General features: G+C 38.1%; 1 protein-coding gene across 1 annotated transcript; it reads left to right on the top strand.

Annotated features, from left to right (window-relative positions):
• The first annotated feature begins 17,349 nt into the window (after positions 1-17,349).
• Positions 17,350-22,037, top strand: LOC141657076 (3'(2'),5'-bisphosphate nucleotidase 1-like). Its single transcript, XM_074464198.1, has 8 exons — positions 17,350-17,536; positions 18,538-18,609; positions 19,530-19,603; positions 19,708-19,913; positions 20,527-20,737; positions 20,848-20,946; positions 21,263-21,416; positions 21,700-22,037. Exons 1-8 carry the CDS (start codon positions 17,350-17,352, stop codon positions 21,861-21,863), a joined length of 1,167 nt encoding a protein of 388 aa, XP_074320299.1. The 3' UTR covers positions 21,864-22,037.
• The last annotated feature ends 267 nt before the right edge of the window (positions 22,038-22,304 follow it).

Genomic DNA, 22,304 nt, shown 5'->3' on the forward strand with positions numbered 1-22,304 from the left:
TTGGGTAATAGTGGATCGACTGACCAAGTCAGCTCACTTTGTTCCAATGAAAGATACATGGACTAAGGCACAATTGGCTATGGCCTATCGAAAGAACGTGCTTAAGTTACATGGAGTCCCTAAGGACATAGTGTCTGACAGAGATGCGAGGTTTATATCGAGGTTTTGGAAAGAGTTGCAGGAATCGTTGGGGACAACTTTGAAGATGAGTACAGCATTCCATCCTGCGACAGACGAGCAGACTGAGAGAACAATCAAGACTCTTGAGGATATGTTGCGAGCTTGTGTGATGGATTTTGGTGGTAGCTGGGAACAGAGGTTGGACTTGATAGAATTTTCTTACAATAATAGCTATCACACTAGTATTGGTATGGCACCGTTTGAGGCTTTGTATGGGAGGAGATGCAGGAGTCCAATCTGTTGGGACGATAGTCTTTGAGGCAAAGTGGTTTTAGGACCAGAGATGGTGCATGAGATGGTGGAACAGATTAAGATGATCGGGGAACGGATGAGAGCAGCCTCGGGATAGCAAAAGAGTTATGCAGATCTACATCGCCGGGACATAGAGTTTCAAGTTGTGGACAAGGTTCTTTTGAAAGTGTCTCCTATGCGTGGGGTTATGAGATTTGGGAAGAAAGGCAAGCTAAGTCAGAAGTTTATAGGGCCTTATGAGATCTTAGAGCGAGTTGGGGAAGTTGCATATCGTCTGCCTTTACCAGCTGCATTAGAGAGAGTGCATAATGTGTTTCATGTATCGCAGCTGCGGAAGTATGTGAGTGACCCGTCACATGTGTTAGAGGCAGAGAGCTTAGAGCTATATCAGTCCTTATCATATCTTGAGGTGCCTAAGCAGATTCTAGACCGAAAGGTTAGAAAGACTAGGAGTGGTGAGACAGTTTTGCTCAAGATCCTTTGGTCTAACCACGAGACCGAGGAAGCTACATGGGAGCCAGAGGAGGCTATGAAAGAGCGTTACCCTTTCCTTTTTGACCAGGTATGTATGGTTACGGGGACGTAACCTTGTTTCTTTTAGGGGGTAGGAGATGATCGCGAACAGTTTTTAAGAGTTTTATACCCCTTTTGTACGTTGCGTCGGTATGTTTGTCGGGATGAGTTAGGTTAGTAACATGTTTTATGTTGAATTTTGTTTTGGTTGTTGAGTCGGGAATGTTATGGGAGTACCTTTGTTTAGTAGTGGTTTGAACTTCGGGGACGAAGTTCCTTTTAAGGAGGGAAGACTGTAATACTCCGTATTTATAAGTCTTGGGGTACTCTATCGAGTAGGCCTTACTCTGTCGAGTAAGGGTAAGTTGCGTTTTAGAAAAGTTTCTGACCTGTTGGGTACTCGATCGAGTAACTAGGGTACTCGATCGAGTACCTCGGTACTCGATCGAAAGGCCCATTTTACGGGGAGTTTTCTCGGGTTTTGTTAATTATGCGATTAAGGTATATAAGCTTTGTCGTCATTATACTAAATCACTTTTGCAAAACCTAAATTACTGTTTAAGAGAGAAAGCAAGCAAGTTCTTCATCCTAATCGCATTATTAGCAATCCCCGGAGTTTGGAAGGTCAGTTCTCGTCGTTGGTTATACCGTTGAGTTCCTTGCGTCGAGGGTAAGATCTATGTACCCTTTTTATTGTCTTTCCTTTGATTTGGTTAAACCCTAATATAGGGATTTGGGGGTTTTTTAGTAGTATGTAATTGGGTAGCATTTATGTGTTGTCTGATAGGAGGAGGTTTCATAGAGGAGGCTTTTGATACAAAGCAGAGAGACCGTCGACGACAAAGTGCTTTCCGGTAGGATTTCCTACTCAGTATTAGTCCCATAATGGGATATTGGTTGATGTGTTGAGATTGATTGTTGATATAGTAATTGTATTGTGACGGTTGTGATTGCGATTGCGTTTGTGATTGTTGTCTGTGGTTCTCGAGGCGTGTCCTCGGCTGAGTGGGGTCACTTGCGGGAGTGGCTTCACGCCCTAGTTTCGCCTTCTGTGGAACCCGCCACAGAAGGGATGTGCACATTAATGGACAGGGTTATCGCTCACTATGTGGAGCGGGATTTGTGGGTACGGTTGCGGTCCCCCACGCGGGTCCAAAGGACGATCGATGATTGAGATGATTGGAATTGGTTGGTTGTGTGTGTGTGACGATAAGTCGTCTGTTTATCTTATTGTTGATATATATATATATATATATATATATATATATATATATTAAGTTGTGTGATTAGTATCGACCCGGTTGTTGTTTTGTAAACTGCGGTGATCCATTCGGGGATGGTGAGCGGATATTGAGCGGTATGAGATGAGTCTTGGGATAGTTTGGGATGGCCACGACATGATGATAGGAGTCTTCCGCCGTAGCTTATTAGTTTATTTACATTTCGATTAGAACAGTCGGTTTGAGAACATGTATTACACTTTTGGTTTGGTTTTGAGAATTGTAACTCTTCACTAAGTATTTATATTTAAACGTTGTTTCTTCATTGTTTATTTGATTATCATTGCCTCGGGTAACCGAGATGGTAATGTCTTCATACCTGAGTGGTCCTGGTAAGGCACTTGGAGTATGGGGGTGTTACAGATGGTTTAGGGACTCTGACCTTCAAAGTAGGGAAGCATTCCATTGTCTTTGCCCAGACAGCTAAGAAGAAAGACCCCATGTGGCCAGTCACTTGTAATACGGTTTCTGAAAAGAAATCCTACTTTGTGTTTTATGAATGCCTGCCTCTATGCCTATTCCTGTTGTAACACCTCCGCCCCAGATTGGGAGCAAATTGGAGGAAGATTCTTCTATTTTGGATATTGCAGGAGCTGGTTTGGGGAAGGAAGAGCCGCATGTTGCTCCAGCTGTGAGGGAGCCAATAGTTCAAAGAGGCGGTCTAGGATGTCTTAGCTATGGCACGATGAGGAGCCTCGCGAGGAGCCAAAAGTGACGAGTCCGACTTGGACTTTGATGAGCCGAAGAGGTCATTGCTTGGGAAGATGTTGAAGTCGATCCATTGAGTTCTGCAGATGTTGGAGTTGAGAAGAGTGCAGCTGAGAAGATGAGCACTGTAGAGGCTACTTCTTGTAGCCAGGAGCCGAGCAAGTGGGCCATTCCGTGGCCGTTCTTGATCAACTATTAGTTGATTAAGACTTTTTCAAAAACAAACATTTTATTTGCTTTCGTTAGACTCTCTTTTTATTGCTTTTGTGTGCGCGAGACTTCGCATTTTAATAAGTTTGTTTAGGATTTTAAATACTTTAGGCTGTTACTTTGGGTTTTGCGCAATTTTGGGCGCGTTATTGTGTGTATTTACAGGTTTATGGACCATATTAGCTCGAGTTATTGAGCTAATTTGAAGAAAATCAGAACTTACAGCAGGTATTTCAGTCGATCGACTGCCTCCTATGGTCGATCGACTGAGCTGCGACTTCCAGGAGCTTCTGTTCCTGTTCACCCTGGTCGATCGACTGGGTGATGTGGTCGATCGACCATGTTCGCTTGCACTGCTTTCGATCATTCCCCTGCTGTGTTGGTCGATTTGCGGAAGTTGAGGGAGTCTTTTCTCCACTTTATTCTCCGACTCATTTCTGTTTTCTTCCGTTTCTTTATTTTACACATAATGTTGCGGTTAATAAATTGTTTTCTCGGTTCTACGCGTGGTACTTTTGCTTCTTTTCGGTACTTATTGGTAGCATCAAGATGCTCATCAAAACCTCCTAGCTCACGCCGGTTTGGGGAGGTTTCCTTTTGTCTTTCAACTTAAAGTCTTGTGAGTTTTCGAGTCCTTACTTCATGTCTTCTTTAGTTATTTATCGCAAATTCCCGTTTTCCTTTTATTTCACTATATGATTTTGCACAATGGGGACATTGTGTGATTTGGTTTGGGGAAGGGTTTTGTGTTGCATTTCATATGTTTTTGCATTCACGTTTAATTACTCAGTTTGCATTATTTATTTCATTTCCTATATATATACAGAAAATTTCAAAAAAAAAAATTGAAAAATTTCAAAAATTCAAAAAATGCACGTTTATTTTAGCATTTAGGTCGAGTCGGAACGGTAGTATTTCAATGATGACATTGCATTTGCAGCTGTTTTATGCCTAAGCCTTGCTAATTTGACATGTTATTAGTAGAATCATTTGCATAATCTACGAGTTTTCGTTAATATCTTGATGAACTTGAAACTTGACTTAGATTTTTGGTAAACTACATCATATTCTGAGGTTTAGAGCCTATAACTGGTGTCATTCGTGACCGGTTTATCTAGGATTGTGAGTAGTTACTCCTTATGAGACTTGTTACATAAATATGCATAAATATGAACTTAATCTGCTTAATACCTGTATGCATTCGGGTTCGTGGTTTGTTGACACATGTGGAAGAGGTCACCCCTTTATTCTTTTTGCCCATAAGCTCCACACTGCCAGAAATAGCCTTTTTGTCCCGTTAACTACATCCTACACTTAGCCTGCCTTTGTCAAGCTAGTAGTTTATGTTCTTGGGATTGTTACTACGTTTTTGGTGGCATATGCTCATTTTGAGATGATGTTGGGAAGAGAAAAAAGGAAAGAATAAAGGAGGAAGAAAAAAAATAGAATTGAAAAGAGAAAAGAAAAAAAAACGCGTGCTGTACTGTAGAGGGCGGTCGATCGACTGCCCATCTTGGTCGATCAACTGAAGCCCGAGAAATGAGAAAATAAAAATCACGTGGTTGGAGTTTTGATCAGTTGGTGATTTTATTCCCATGCTTTATTATCATCATTTGGGGAATTACAATTATTATGGAGATTGTGAGATTAGTGCTTGCTATTAGCACTGTTTCGGTTGAAAGTTTGAGCAAGAAGTTGGATGTTGTTATAATTTGGTTCCCTTAGTTACTAGCTTGGCTTTTAACTCTGTTTTTATCCAAATTTATTTTAGCCTCTTCTTACCCATACCTCACATATCCATATTTACCTTGGCATGTGTCATGGTCATTTGATTGGTTGGAATGCATATGTACGGTTGTAGAAATTACTTTCAGGGGTCGTTTGGTTGCATGTAGGAAGTTGCATTGCCTAGGAAATGATAAATCACATGATTTTAGAATTCATGTGAATTAGGAAAAGTTGTTTGGTTGCATAAAGGAAATGTAATTCATGTAGGCATTCCCACTTACCTAGGGGGACCTAGGTAAGCAACTTCCTCCATTACGGAGGAATTAGAGTTCCAAGGTAATTGTATTTCATATGAATTGGGGTAACCAAACAAGTTACCCATTTTGCAATTCACCTGAATTGGAATTCCTGTGTTATTTAATGGGTAACCAAACAACCCCTCATATTAGATTGCAGGCATGTTCTTATAGGTCGTAGTTAGGTGAGAGTCACTACAATATGTATTCTTTCTATCTTTACATATACTCACCTGTATTTATTGAGTGATATGAGCGACCCGTGAAAGTCCGAATTGATAAGTCTCTACAGTTGACGGCTCAGCAAGTTTTTAACGGCTTCATAACTCGTTTGCATGATTCATATTGCTAAGTGATTGTTAGTTGTTGCATTAAATTGGTTTAGGCTATTGGGTTTGCATTTCGCTCTGAGATTGAAATCGTTCCACTAGGTTTTAGGATCGAGTCTTGTTCTTGCTTAGGGACAAGCAAGGGTTTGGTTTGGGGAAGTTTGATGCGTGTCTTTTATATGATGTTTTACACCTCATTTTACACGCATTTCAGAGCTCATTTATGTAGTTTATGCTACTATTTGCCCCATTTCGTCTACTTTCGTATTTTTTATGTAATATTGCAGATTTATGCGGAAATGAGCGGAAATCGAGCCGAATCCGTCCCCGAGTACCTTGCATTGCATTTGACATGAAATATTTACGCAAGAAATGAGCTTGGTACGCATTCCGAGGCCTGAAAGACAATTTTATGAAGAATTAGAAGCCAAGTACCAGCTACTCCAGTCGATCGACCGACCTCCATGGTCTATCGACCAGAGCGCGACATACAGAAGCTACTGTATAGCGAGGGATAGTCGATCGACCGGTCCCAGTGGTCGATCGACCAGACCGTGACTCTGACGCAAATTAAAAGAACGAGAAGTTTGAAGCCCATCATAATTAGGTTTTGGGAAATAAGAACTACGTTGTATTCCTATATAACGTAGCTTAGGTTTTCAGTTTTAATCATCCAGTTTTCATCATTTAGTTCTTTACATACAATTCAATAATCATTAGTTTAGTTCATTCTTTCATTAATAAAGTTCTTTTTGCAATCGGTTTTGATCTTTCCTCTGCGATTTCCTTCACGGTACTCTTCTGTTCTAATATTCAGTTTCATTGCTTTAATTTGCTGATAGTTTAGGATTGCTAGGTTAGATCTCCCGAAGCCAAATTATTGTTTTATGTTAATTGTTCGTTTAATTAATTTAAGTATGAATTCGAATGTTTTAATTGTTAAGTTTATTGTTGTTATTATTTCCAGTATGAATAGCTAAACCCCATGTGCTAGGATGTAGGGAATCTGTTGAAGTAGGCGGCATTAGAATAGTAGACCTGGAATCGCGCCACGGTCGATCGACCGCACACCTTGGTCGATCGACTGGCCACATGATATTAGCTTCGTTTTAATTAATTTAATTGCTATATTTGACGAATCGAGTGCACGCGGCTAGTTGAATGTTTAGGAATTGACCGACCCAATAAAGATCGAAAGATAGGGAAGGGAGATAGCCTACCTAATTAAGACGACTAAATTAATAAGATCGAGAGATAAGTTAATTTAGCCTTTTAAGTCACTTTTCAGGATGAAAGTTAGCATTAGTGATATTAAAGACCTGTAGCGAGATCGAAAGATGCTACCTGTTGAGAATGGACCGAGAGGACTTCTTATTTTCCCGTCTTATGTGTTTATTTCAGACTTACCTAGGATGTTGCCGCCGAAAATATAGTGAACCGACCATCTTAGCACCCTTTTATATTTGATTTCATCCGTTTATTTAGTTTACTTTTCATTTATTGCCTTTAGTTATAGAACAACTCAAATCAAATCCCCCTCACGTTTGTTACCTTAGGCTAGAATTAGACAACCAATAATTGCATCGCCTCCCTGTGGTTCGACCCTGACTGCCACTAGCTATAGTAGTAGTTTGGACTATAAATATTATTTTTGGTGCACACAACGACAGGCATCACCAATCATTAAGAAAACTCCTTATGAATTACTCAGAGGACGTAAGCCAAATATATCACATTTTCGTTGTTTTGGGAGCAAATGTTATGTCCATAATAATGGCAAAAATCGTTTAACTAAATTTGATCCTAGAAGCGATGAAGCGATATTTGTTGGTTACTCTAACCATAGCAAGGCATACAAAGTTTTCAACAAAAGAACTCTATGTATAGAGGAAAGTGTACATGTTATTTTTGACAAAAATAATATGTTTGATAAGGCTGAACAGGATGAGGAAGAAGATATGAATGAACCTGACTTTCATCTTTCTAGAGATGATCCTCCAGAGCTAGAAGATGAAGAAAAAGAAATCGAAGGTACTAATGATGAATTAGGGAACCCTTCAAATGAGAAAAATAAGATGTAATACTACGGTTTTATGAGTCTCTGGGTACTTTATCGAGTAGGCCTTACTCTGTCGAGTAAGGGTGTTTTGTTTTTTAAAATAGTTTCGACTGTAGGGTACTCTATCGAGTAGCCTTAGGTACTCGATAGAGTAGCCGACACTCGATCGAGTAGGTCAGTTACTCGATCGAGTAGCCCGGTTTACGGGTGATGTTTTGTCGGGTTTTGTTAATAACACGGATTAGTATATATAAATCTTTCCGTCATCTTTACAATACACTTTTACAAACCTAATCACATTGAAAAGAGATTCAAGTTACGTTCTTCGCATTCATCCGTGTTACTGACAAATCCCGGAGCTTGAGAGGTCGGATTTCATCGTTCTTTATATCATTGTGATCCTTGCGTCAAGGGTAAGTCCTACGTACCTTTTTTATAGCATTTGGTTAAGGTTGTTTAAACCCTAATATTGGGATTTGGGGGTATTGTTGTATTTCGTGATTGGTAGTGATTATATGTTTGTATGTTAGGAGGAGGATTCGTAGAAGAAGCCTTTTGATATCAGCTGTTGAGACCGTCTGATTGTGTTGCTTTCCAGGTAGGGTTTCCCTACTCAGTATTAGTCCCATAATGCATTGTTGGTGTTTCGTGATTGTTGAATATTATCGTATTGGTATTGTGACGGTTGTTAACTGATTGTTGTGATTGTTTGTCTCTGGTTCTCGAGATGCGTTCTCGGCTGAGTGGAGTCACTTGTGGGAGTGGCTTCACGCCCTAGTTTCGCCCTCCGTGGAACCCGCCACGGAGGGGATGTGCACATTAATGGGACAAGGTTATCGCTTGTTATGATGAGCGGGGATTTGGTGGGTATGGCTGCGGTCCCCCATTGGCGGCGGGCCGTCCAAAGTGGACGATCGGTGACGGAGATTGATTGGAGTGGGTGTGATGGTGTGTGTGACCGTTTGAGCTGCTTGTTTCTTGTGTTGTTGGTTATATAAATTGTGTGATTAGTATCGACCCGTTCAATGTTTTAAAAACTGGTGATCCATTCGGGGTGGTGAGCGATTATTGAGCAGGTATGATATGACGCGTATGGGATAGCTGGGATGAGTCATCACGTGGCAGTTAGAAGTCTTCCGTTGTGTCAGACGATGTTTTATAGCTTTGATAGTTTTGACAGTAGACCGTCTGAGAATCTTGTAATTCAGTTTTACAGTTTTGGTTTTACTCATGTAATCACTTTAAACTATATTGTTATTTAAATTATGTTTCTTCATTGTCATTTGATTATCATTGCCTCGGGTAACCGAGATGGTAGCACTTCCATGCCTTAAGTGGTCCTGGTAAGGCACTTGGAGTATGGGGGTGTTACATAAGAGAACTGAAACAATAGTTGATGATACTATTGATTCTTCTCAAAAAGAAAAATTGGAATCTACGGTTATAACTGATGAAGATATAACCACAAATATAGATCCGATGGTTACACCTGAATCTACTACAACCCAAGGGCTGGATTCAGGGGGAACCATTTCTAACTCGTTTGAAGAAGGAGAACCAAGTTCACATGATAATATACCTGAAAATTCCAAAAAGTGGAAATACAAAGGATCACATCCTATGGAAAGTATACTTGGAAGTTTAGACCAAGGAGTTCAAACTCGAAGAAAGTTGAACAACTTTTGTTCATTTTACTCCTTCTTATCCACCATTGAACCTTCCAATATTAAAGAAGCTCTTGTAGACTCTGACTGGGTTATAACAATGCAAGAAGAACTTCAACAATTTGAACATAATAAAGTCTGGCACTTAGTGCCAATACCTAAAAATCGTTCAATTATTGGAACAAGATGGATTTTTAGAAACAAATTGGATGATACAGGGGTCATAGTTCGAAATAAGCCAGATTGGTGGTACAAGGTTATAACCAACAAGAAGGAATCGACTATGATGAAACATTTGCTCCAGTGGCAAGGCTAGAAGCAATTCGTCTCTTGATTGCCTTTGCAGCACATAAGAAGATGAAGTTATTTCAAATGGACGTTAAGACTGCATTTCTTAACGGCTATTTAAATGAAGATCGAGGTTTTTGTAGATCATCTTCCTGGCTTTCTAGATCACAAGTTTCAAAATCATGTATATAAGCTTGACAAAGCTTTATATGGTTTGAAACAAGCCCCAAGGGCTTGGTACGATAGACTATCCAAATTTTTGTTTCAAAGTAATTTTAAAAGAGGATCAGTCGATAAAACCTTGTTTCTAAAGTCAGAAGGCTCTGATTTATTAGTTGTTCAAATCTATGTTGATGATATCATTTTTGGTTCAAATAACAATAGACTTTGTAAGTATTTTTCAGATTTAATGACCTCAGAATTTGAGATGAGCATGATGGGTGAATTAAAGTTCTTCTTAGGACTTCAGATTCAACAAACAGATGAAGGCATCATGATACATCAACAAAAATACATCAAAGAATTAATCAAGAAATTTGGTATGCAAGATGCCAATCCCATGGACACTCCAATGGTTACTGAGAAGAAACTAACCTTGGACAAAGATGGTAAGTGTGTGGATGAAACCACTTACCGAGGTATGATTGGTTCACTTCTCTATTTAACTGCAAGTCGTCCAGATTTAATGTTTAGTGTATGTATGTGTGCACGATTTCAGTCGTGTCCCAAAGAATCACATATGGTTGCAGTTAAAAGAATTTTAAGATATTTAATTGGTACGAAAAATCTGTACTTATGGTATCCACTAGAATGCAATTTTAATTTAATTGGATATTCAGACGCAGATTATGCAGGATGTTCTCTAGATAGGAAAAGTACGTCAGGATTCGCTACATTTGTTGGACCTTGTATTATAACATGGGGTTCAAAGAAACAAAATTCAGTTGCCTTATCTACTGGGAAGCTGAATATATTGCTGCCGGACTGGTATGTTCTCAATTATTATGGCTTAAGCAACAATTATGTGATTATGGTGTAGATGTAGGATGTATTCCTATTTTATGTGATAATACGAGTGCTATTATTATATCTAAAAACCCCGCACAGCACTCTCGTACTAAAAATATTGATATTAGACACCATTTTCTACGCGGCCATGTTGAAAAAGGCAACATAAAACTAGAATTTTGTAGTACAGAAAATCAATGGGCGGATATTTTGACAAAGGCTTTAACTAGAAAACGTTTTGAGATTTTACGATTGGAAATTGGTTTAATTGGTGGCAACTAAACTTGTCACAAATACTCTATTTTCCGTATGACTGACTAGATTTGACGAGATTGTATGACTATGTTCGTATTTTCCGCTGCAAGTACATTCTTATATAGTATTTTATTATTTTATGAGAATATGCCGTTTGCTAGTCTATTATATTTTGTGTTGTATACAAACCATATCTTTCATCACTTATACATTCTAAGGTTTAAAGCTTCATAAACCAATGACATTCATGATTGGTTTCTTTTAGGATGTGAGTAGTACTCCTTACATGGCATGTAACATCAAATTGCATAAGCATGAAATTTGTCTCTTATTGCCTGTATACACTCGGTTTGTGGTGGTGACACATGTGGAGAGGCGACGCTTCCTTTATGTTATATCTACTAACCTCACAATAGCCAAATTTGCCTCGTTTTGACCCATTTATTCTACTACATTCCATATGGCCTACCCTTGTCAAGCTAGTCTTGTTGGTAAGTTTGGAAGTCTTGTTGCGGTCAATTTTGTTGATTTTGTGATGGATATTGGAAGGAAGAAGAAAATGATGGATTGAAACGAAAAAAATGATGAAAAAAAAGGAAAAAAAAAAAGGAAAAATGATACTATAAAAGATGGAAAAGCAAGAATCTCTTATTACTCCTATTCTTATCATTTCCATATTACTTGAGGAGAAGTACTTGTTGATGTGAGTGAGTGTGTGCCGTACTTGGCATTGTACATCATCTTTCATGTTGAGTTGGAAAGTGGAATATGGCTACTTTTGATTGTGATCGGTTCTAGCTTGGCTTTTACCTCCACATATCCAAATTATTTTGCCCCTTCTTACCCAATTAACTCACCTCACATTACTTTGTAAGTCTTCGGCATGTGTTTTGGACCTCGTTTGGTTGGAGTGTATATGTACGGTCGCTAGAGATACCTATCATGTTAGATTGCATGCATGCTTTTGTAGGTCGTAGTTAGGTGAGTGACTATTTTCATTCTCTCTTACAAAAATCTATACTCATCTTGGTTTGTATTACACACTCTATATTTAGAGCTTGATTATGTTGAAGTCGTTCTTATGCTATAATATATGCCTTGATTAATATATATTTCTTGCCTCGGTTGATATCATTCTAGTCGTTTTATGTCTGTTCTCGTCTTTTCGATGATGTCAAGAGGGGGAAGAAATCGTGTGACTTGAATTATTGCCTAAGCTTACTCCTTGTCAAGATCTTTAATCTCTTAAGGGGTTCCATGCTATAACTTTGAATACAAATAGCTTGTTCTTGCGAACAGCTTACTATAACTTTGGTAGTAGCATGTTGAGGGGGAACTTGACCATTAGTCACAAATCATAAGAGACTTGCCATCATCAAAAAGGGAGAATTTGTTGGATCATATTTATATAAGTTTTGATAATGACAAGTATTATGATTTTTAATATGTTATACACTTGTGCTTGTAATTGTTTGTTGAATGGTGTATATCTGAGTTAACAATTACCTTGGAAGCATGATTGTGGCTATAGCATATGATGGAATTCTCATGACAAAATTGGAGCTTGGTAATCAAGTTTGGTTATGGTTGTTTTGCCTATAACCATAGAAGACTAAATCAAGCAAAATAATATATTATTTGATGGGAGCTCAAGATGAAGAGTTTCTAGATCAAGATGAAGAAAGGAACCTATATTTGAAGATCTCATGAAGATTAGGGATATAGGATTTCATTATATAAATGGTATGAACAAAATGGTTTTTGAGAAAGTATGGTTATAGCTATTTCATCTCTAACCTTACCTATCAAAGTTCTTGGTTATAGCCATTTGACCTATAACCATGAACGACTTATAAGAGAGCACAATCTATGCTTTAGATTTACTTATTATTTCGAAAATTAAAGTGATATTTATACTATATCTTTTTTAGTTGAAATTAGTATATAGATTATGTTAATCCTACTGATTTATCATACAACTTATGGGTTGTTATGTAATATAGGGTTTCTAATCATATTATCATAGCTTTATGATTTAAAAACTAATTATTATTAGGGTTTCAATTAGAGCGAAATGGATTATGGCCATATCACCTTCTAGTCGAAAATATCCTAGTAGTATTTAGGGTTTTTGAATAAAAGGTATTTTGTAGATAGAAATAAGAAATTTAACCTAGCCCACTTAAGGAGATTTCGAACCAAAGTGGGACGGCTAGGGTTTTGATTTTTAACCTAGTTTTAGGTTTTTCTACTCCTATAAATACCAAAGTATTTCATTAGAAAAGCAAGACACTTATTTACATTTTTAATTGAGAGAAACCTTTGCAAAAACCCTAAGTATATTTCGAATTTAGTTGTTTCAAAATTGCAATTGTTTTCAAAACCCGAATTGTGTCTAAAGCAAAAAACGTGTGCCTCTTTAAAGTCAATCATTCTCGTTCGTTTCATTAATAGGATAATAGTACTCATTGTATTCATACTCGTTCATTAACGTGAACACTAGTAGAATCTAGTAGTACTTTCTTATTAACGTAAGATAGAAATCGAGTATTTAACGATACTCAAGTTGAGTTACAACTATAGTTAGTTGTACGAGTTAGATTGATAATTTTGTAATCCGTAGTAAGGTACTAAAGTTATTAATCGAGAATAGTGGACGTAGGTTTCGATTTGTGAAACTGAACCACTTCAAAACTTCGTGTGTCTTCTTTATTTACGCATTTATTATTTCATTTTCACACATACGATAAATTAATTAGTCAAGTTTAATTGATAAACTTCGAGTGATTAATAAACTATCAATAAATCGAAAAAGTGGGCAAGAGTTTTACATACTCAATCCACCCCCCCTCTTGAGTATATCGCTATATAGACTCTTCATAGGCATATAATTACACAATCAGATCCCATCATTTTTGAATAAACACATGAATCAGAATTATTAACCACATAGCCATTACTTATCAAAGTGTTGTTAAATTTCTCATACCACTGTTTAGGTGCTTGTTTCAGTCCATAAAGTGACTTGTTCAGTTTACACACTTTACTCTCTAGACCCTCAATCACGAAACCTTCAGGTTGAGACATATAGATCTCTTCCCTTAGTTCACCATTCAAAAAGCGCTTTAACATCCATCTGATGTATAACAAGGTTATGAATAGCAGCTAAGGCGACAAGAGTCCTAATAGTCGAAATTTTGGTCACAGGAGAGTAAGTATCAAAATAACCAATATCCTTCTTTTGTGTAAAGCCTCTAACTACAAGTCTAGCTTTGAACCTCTCTATTGTACCGTCAGGTCTCATTTTCTTTTTAAAGATCCATTTACTTGTAATAGGTTTACTACCTTTAGGTAAATCGATCGACTCTAAGTCTGATTTGACACAATAGAGTCAAGTTCACTTTTAATAGCATCTTTCCAAAAATTAGCATTCAATGGATTTCATTGCCTCACTATAGGTTTTTGGGTCATCTTCTATTAAAAAGGCTGAAACAAACTCATCACTAGCACAAACAGTGTATCCTAGTTCAGACAACATAGTTGTATCATAATCATCACCAAAGTTCTTTGGGCATCTAGTTCTTTTACTTCTTCTGGGTTCAACAGAAACATCAGTAGAAGTGCTAGCACTAGCATGTGAAGACAAATCAGGAGATGCAACAGATAAACTAGTAGATGGTACAACAGTTTTCTGAAAAGGAAAAACATGCTCAAAAAATACAGCATCTCTAGCCTCGGATATAGAACGGTCACTCAAAGACATAAATCTATAAGCAGAGCTATTTAGAGCATAACCTATAAACACACAATCATAGGTCTTAGGTCCAACGGTAGGTCTCCTAAAATCAGGTAAACCCACTTTAGCCAAACACCCCCATACCCTAAGGAAGCTAAGGTTAGGAGGATAGCCCTTCCAAATCTCGTAGGGTGTCTTGTCAATTTTCTTATGAGGTACACGGTTAAGAATGTGACAAGCTGATAGAATTGCTTCCCCCCACATATCGTCAGATAGGCCAGAACTTAAAAGCATAGCATTCATCATCTCTTTTAAGGTTCTATTTTTTCGTTCAGCTACACCGTTAGACTGAGGTAAGTAAGGTGGACTAGTCTCATGTATTAAACCGTTAGCAGCACAAAAGTCAGCTAGATAACTGGTTTATACTCACCACCTCTATCAGACCTTACCCTTTTAATTTTTCTGTCAAGTTGGTTCTCAACTTCATTCTTAAAGTTTATAAAAGATTGCTCTACTTCATCTTTAGTCTTAAGCAAATAGACACGGGTGTATCTGGAACAGTCATCTATAAACGTAACATAATAATTCTTGCCACCTCTACTTGCAACAGTTTTAAAGTCAGCCAGGTCGGTGTGGATTAACTCAAGAAGACTCGTGTTCCTAGTAGTCACAGGTTTACTAGGCTTCTTTATAAACTTAGCCTCAACACAGCTAGAACATTTAGAGAATTCTTGACTCGTCAAACTCGGAATTAAACTCATAGTTCTAAGTTTTTTAATGTAATCCACATTCACATGACCTAACCTACCATGCCAAACATCAATAGACTCAACGATATAAGCAGAAGAAGATGCAATATTATTAATAGCAGAATCAGTGTTCAATACAAAAAGACCCCCAGAAAGATAACCCTTGCCCACAAATTCCCCATTACGCGACATTACAACCTTGTCAGCCTCAAAAACAAGTTTCAAACCAAATTTGTTCAATAAGGCAAATGAACACGAGGTTTCGACGCAATGAGGGTACAAACAAAACATTAGTGAGAGCAAGTGTTTTCCCGAGGTGAGTTTGAGAAAGATCTTGCCTTTGCTGTGATGATTGCGGATGAAGAATTACCCATGTAGACACATTCCCCATCGCTACTTCCTCGAACTCAAAGAAATAACCCCTTATCGACAGAGGTGTCTAGAAGCACCGGATTCAAGACCCATTCAAAGAACATTACCCACCGATTAGCTTCCACAACCACAGTAGCAATGGCATCATCCGATCACAAAGAACATTAGCTTCAGCAGTTTTCTTTTCGATTACAATCTTTGGTAGGCTTTGTGACCGATTTTCCCACGAGACGTAGCAAACAATGGGACCCTTTGGTTTCGAATCTTAGCAACCGATTTGGTATGCTTCCCTGGACCATTCTTCTTAGCTGGACCCTGGCTCTTACCCCGACCAACCTTGGCCTTACCCTTACCCTTGAACTTCTCGGATAAGACGGACCACCGGACTCAACCGATTAGCATTAACATCAGCAACAGAAGTTTTAACAGATTGACTAACAGGTTTGTCTTTAAGGCGATTTGCCTCTTCAATCCTCATGTGTCCTACTAGTTCTTGGAGAGACAAGTCCTTTTTCTTATGCTTAAGGTGGTTCCTATAGTCAGACCAGGAGGGAGGGAACTTTTCTAACAGAACATTAACAGTTTCTGTGACCAACGCTTATAGTTATGACCGTCTAGTTTTTCCAGTTTAGTCAAATCAGGGAGAATCTTTGCTAAAACAGGCGACATGTTACAGCAGTAGATAACAACAAAAAATAGTTTCAAATTGTTGTTCTGAATTTGCAGTAAAAAAGAAAAATAAAGAACAGAAATAGAACCGATTTGCAGTGACGAGGTAAGAAGGCCTCTGCCTTGAAAACTATTTCGGCACGACCGTGGTGGCGATCAGCAGGCGCCGTAGTTCCCCAAGGTTTGACACTGCAGCAACCAAACTTGCCCACTCAAGACTGGAAGCTTTGGAACGAGTATAAGAACAGTACCCAGAAACGTATTTAGAAGAGAGGAAACATTTGAGAGAAGAGAGTGAATGTATGTTTTTGAGTGTAGAACTGATGCTCTATTTATAGCAAATAAGAGTTGTTAGAGGAGCCAAAAACCGTGCCCCTAACCCGAATAAATGGAAGCATGACTCTCTCCCACTAACAGTCATTTGACTGACTGTTACACACATACAATACACTTGGACAATCCATATACACACAAGAGCAAAAAGGTAAAAGGGGGGCCTTTGGCCCGCACCGCAGGTGCTCTACCCAAACCCAAACCCGAGCCGGGCCGACGCGCGTGTGTGTGTTTGGACCCAAACCCACAAACCCAAGTCTCTCAACAAAAGCCCCTTTGGTCCACTCAGTTAACCAACCAAGTGGAGGGACTAATATAAAGTGGTGATTGAATGTGTTTCCCACCGATGTGGGGCAAACACAAAAAACCATTTGCTTTATATTGCCTTTTCAAGGCATCATTTCCAACAATATCAAATTTTGTGGGTCTAAGAATTTAGGGTGTTTTTGGTAAAATGAAGGAAATTAATGGAGGAAGTGAATTTGGGGGTAAAGACTAAAGAGTAGTAACGGGGAGTTACGAGTTAGTAGTAATAGGTTAATAACATCTTTACCGGTTGGGAAGGTAGCCCTTCCACCGAGTTTAGTATGAGATGAGGAGGGGTAATGTTAGGTTTATTGTGGGGTATTCCGAAGTTTAGATTAATATGAGAAGACATTTTATAGTAAGAATTATTCTAGAGTTATAAACTAATAATAAGGTACCGAGAGTGTTGAAACCATGTACTCCAATATAAGCTTAAACTGTTTGAGAGTGAGAACTCAGTTTGTTGTTCCCACTTTCATTTATACTTCCGCAAAACATACTCGAACCTTTTCAGTCAGTGCATCTTCAACAATGTCTTACCACAAAGAGCTCGCTGCTGCCAAGAAAGCTGCTTCCCTTGCTGCCCGTCTTTGTCAGGCACGTCTCTCTCTATCTCTCTTAATACGAGGGATTCCATTCATTTTTGTAGTAATTGATTTTTTCCCTTTTGATTTTCATTTTCATTTCTGTTCAAGAAAGATTTGATCTTTTCCGTGTTAACGAGATGTTTGAAGCAAACCCAGATCAGAAATTGTGAATTAGGTTGGTTTTTTATAAACCCGATTGAGATTGTAAGTTGGTCAGTGTGAGAGTAGTATTTGGTAGGTGTAGATAGCCTTTTAGCCTATTCTGGTAAGTAATATACTTGGGTTATTGACATTTTGCAAGTAAATGATCTATGATGACAAAGTTTTGGAATTTCTGGGTGATGAAACGGACTTATAATTGCCAAGTTCAGTGATTGAATTGATTGGCTGAGATTATTATTTAGGATTCAATGGTTCATACATAGGAGAAAATGGGCTTCACTGGTTTCGTATTTGGGTTTGGCTTGTACATCCCACCTCCCTTGCCCCGGAATTTGCAGGAGCCTACGAGGCACTAGGTAATGTTACTGTTGTATTGTTGGTTTGGCTTGTGCTAGATATCAGAATGTAATGTTGTCGTCGCTGTGTTATACTTTTATTGGCTATGTATTGCCCATACATTGAGTTTTATGCATTACATATGCAAGATTTTCTTCTTTTGAAGAATTGGGGTTTTGAGTTACAGTATTAAGGGTTTTAAGAGTCAGGAGTCCGAGAATATGCAGACATTGATAAAGGTCTATTATTCTGTTTCAGCAAGTGTATTGAGTTCAACTGTGATTTTGATGTTAATCCTAGTTAGTTTCTTGCTTATGTTTTTGCCACATGGTACTTGTCAATTTTGTTACAAGTCTCTTCTGAACGATTCTCCTGCATCTTGGTCGGTGATTAGTGATACACTTAAGTCCATGCTTGTTGATGTGGTCAGTGAGACCTCTAGTTTTTTAGCTAGGTGTTCTGTCACACTGTAATGATGTTTATGCTGATTTAGTTAGGTGTTCTGTCATGCAGGGAGTACAAAAGTCACTACTGCAATCTGATGTACAGTCGAAACTGGATAAAAGCCCAGTCACGGTTGCTGACTATGGTTCGTTATACAACTCTTCTATACTGGATACATTCTTTCGATTGAACATTTATCAACAAGCAGCTAATCACTCCTATTATCTGAATATTGTATGTCTCGATAATCTTTAGTTGGGTGCTGTAGAGTATACAACTATAGATGGTTGAACTGCTTGTAACCATGGTGTGGCTATTTGCATTTTAGGCTGTGTACGGTGGTCAGAGAGCGATTTATCGAACGATTGAGGAACTAGGACGGCCAGAGCCAAATTTTAACATTACCCTACCGCCGCAAAGGCTTCCTTGTATGGTGGGGTAAAGGTGGTCAGAAGTACGCATCATTACGCTTATAGTTATAGAGCTTATTTCACAGTTTTAAAACTGTGAATAGGTCAGAGAACCCATCTTGCCTCATTAAACATATTCTAAGGCAAAAGAATAGTGAGTTTTGGCTCCGTGGAGATTCATACACACCAATGGGTCTTTGGTTCAAAAGTTTACTATCGTTGTTGATGTTTGTTAATGTTAAATCTAGAGCAGAAGGACACATTGAGTCTTATCATTACCATTAACTAAATCGTTTTCTAGGCTTTGGTTTGTGCTTTCTTTTCCTATCTTTTGTCAAATAAACTGGTTGTAGTCCTTCACTCCTTCCATCCACTTGTTTTCACGAATTTGCGTTGGACCAAAGTAACAGGAAATGAAAAATATGTGAGAGTCCAATGATATTTTTGTGGGGTATTGACTTATTTCTTGCCCAAAATGTAATTTTAGTGAATTGATTGCTCTCATGTAAATTGTCATTGACACTCATCCAAAATGGAAGCAAGGGAATTTTGTAGGTCATGACACTCAATTACTCAAATGAGTCATTGACTCTCGTGTATGTCCTTACCAGGCTCACACTCAACTTATGCTGTCTTTTGTGTATGTCCTTACCAGGCTCCCAAGCCATTGTTAGTTTTGTGCTCGAACACGAGCTTTCGACAGATCCATTTTCTTTAGTGGCGGAGGAGGTATGTTTGAATAATCACAGCTAAGCATTTAAGTTATGGTTGATAAGTACAATAATGAACTCTGCTTCAATTCCTGAATCAGCTGTGGCTTTTAAAACTTTCAGGATTCTGGAGATTTGAGGAAAGATGGTGCACAAGAAACTTTGGAGCGTATCAAATTGCTCGTTAATGACACTATTGCTAGTGACGGCTCATATAGTGTTCCACCTTTGTCATCCGAGGATGTGCTTGCTGCAATTGATAATGGCAGGTCTGAAGGTGGCCCTACAGGTCGGCATTGGGTTCTGGATCCTATAGATGGTACAAAAGGGTAAGTTTATGGGAAAATTGCACTGTGAATGCCCTTGAATTACGAGGTTTACATGTCACCATATCATCCCTCCCACCCCATTTATATTGTGCTCTTTGAATTTGATTTTCAACTTTGACCACATTTTTCTTACTGTAGAATAATTACATATTTTGTGAAAGAATTTGAAAATAGTTGTTTCCATGAATCAAACGTACAAATCTGACTTGTACCGTTACATATATTTGAAGAGATTGATAGTCAATATGGATCATGAAAATCAAAAGGAAACCATATAAATGGGATGGAGGTTGTAATAATCAATGAAAAATCTATTTTCAAGGAATTTTATTACACCTTTTTTCCTTTTATGAATGACCATTTTGTTCCCTTCTCTACAAGTTTTTTTTTTCCCCTTGGAGAAAGGGTAGATATTTGTGAATCAGAGGGAATATATGTAGAATTAGAACAACAACATTACTCTTATGCCTCAATGGCTCCCGTAGATTGTAGAAATTAAAATTTCTGACTTAATGTGGATCCTTATGTCAAATCTTTTATTAAAGTCTCGACTCCTTATTTCTTTGTTTTCCATCACATCATGATTTTGATGAATCTGAGGTTATACAAATAGGTTTGTAAGAGGGGACCAATATGCAATAGCATTAGCATTGTTAGATAAAGGAAATGTAGTTCTTGGAGTCTTGGCTTGCCCGAATCTTCCTTTGACGACCATTGGCACGCAAAGTGATCAGTCAACAACCGGACAAACTGGCTGTCTTTTCTCAGCCATGATTGGTGAAGGAACTTACTTGCAGTCTCTTGATGGTTCTTCACCTGTACAAGTATGTGCTTTTTCACTTCTTCTGTGCTAATTTCAATCTTTTTCTATAGAAATAAGGTTTATTATAGGCATACTTTTCTGAAGTGTGCATCTTATGGCTTCAACTTTCAGGTGAATGTTAGTTCAGTTGAAAACTCTGAAGAGGCTTCATTCTTTGAATCATTTGAAGCAGCTCATTCCTTGCATGATCTAACTAGCTCCATAGCAAAGGTAAAATTTGGTTTTGAGTGAGGAACCTTTATAAGCCCTTGAAATTTTCTGTTTTCGGATGTTGGCTTAATGATTTATCTTTTAATTTAACAAGAAAAGTATTTGGAAGAAAATGCGTAATTCATTTCGTTAAATTTGTTGCCAAAAAAAATTTTACACAGGTATGCATTTGACAATATTTTGAAATAGAGTTGAAGTTTAACTCAGTTTAAGTGTTTTTTGAACTGTCGAGGATGACTTATTAAGGAACATAGGGAGTAGCACGTGGTGTTCTTTGGAAAAATCGTCCTAATTGTCATTCTAAACTATTGAACAGAAACTTGGTGTTAAAGCGCCACCAGTCAGGATTGATAGCCAGGCTAAATACGGTGCTCTGAGCAGAGGAGATGGTGCTATATATCTACGTTTCCCACATGCAGGCTATCGCGAAAAGATTTGGGACCATGCCGCTGGATCCATTGTTGTTACCGGTAAGGAAGTCATCTTTAGACCTGATTAGTGGGTTATTCGGTCGGTTACAAGAAGTCACATTAGTTAAGGGTCGGCTCACTTTGGGTAAGGATCAGTTCAGGGCCATCAAAATTCCTGCCTGATCAGATCAATTTGGGTTCATTTGTTCAAGAACGAGTCCAGTCAGTTTGGGTCTAGTCAGTTAATGTTGCGAAGTCTAGTCACCAGTTTGTTCCTATAAGTAATCCAAATTTTGTGCTTCTCTCTTCGGACCCTTAATTGTAAGCAATGGTCGTTTTGCAGAAGCCGGAGGTGTTGTAAGTGATGCTGCCGGAAACCCTTTGGATTTCTCTAAAGGAAAATACCTTGATTTGTACAAGGGCATAGTTGCTACCAACAAGAAGCTAATGCCTTCCCTTTTGAAGGCTATTCAGGATTCGCTGGATGAAAAAGTTTCATCATTGTGATCATATACTTAATTTGTACTCCATTATATGGTGTATTCTATAATTTCTCGAGCTTTCAGGGGGGGTGTTGGCATCCCATGAAGGATGATCTGGAGATTTTTTTTTTCAAAGTCCTGCAAGAGGTCTTATGACATAAATTGCGAAGGAACTTCGGAGATCTATTAATAATTATACGTCATTGCTCATTCATGGACAACTTTTACTCTTTCATAGACTTTTTACCATTATGTTTCCTTACCTTACCCTTCTTCTAAAAAAAAAAAAAAAAAAAATTCTCTCTAACTCTCTTCCTTCCAAAACTCATCAAATTCCATTCAAATAATTCAATTATGGATAGTAACTCTCTTGTTAGTCAACTAATAGTCCTGATTAAATTAACTATGTATGAATGACATTAAAATAGGGAAATTTAGTTAATTATGGTTAATAAATTAGGGTTTA

This window comes from Silene latifolia, chromosome 5, assembly GCF_048544455.1.
Source record: "Silene latifolia isolate original U9 population chromosome 5, ASM4854445v1, whole genome shotgun sequence".
NCBI classification, from domain to species: Eukaryota; Viridiplantae; Streptophyta; class Magnoliopsida; order Caryophyllales; family Caryophyllaceae; genus Silene; species Silene latifolia.

Coding starts and splice junctions, on each gene's coding strand:
- LOC141657076 (XM_074464198.1), top strand. CDS start 17,350: ATGTACTCCAATATAAGCTTAAACTGTTTGAGAGTGAGAACTCAGTTT. Junction 18,610..19,529: donor AGTCACGGTTGCTGACTATG/GTTCGTTATACA, acceptor TGTCCTTACCAG/GCTCCCAAGCCATTGTTAGT. Junction 20,738..20,847: donor ATGGTTCTTCACCTGTACAA/GTATGTGCTTTT, acceptor TTCAACTTTCAG/GTGAATGTTAGTTCAGTTGA.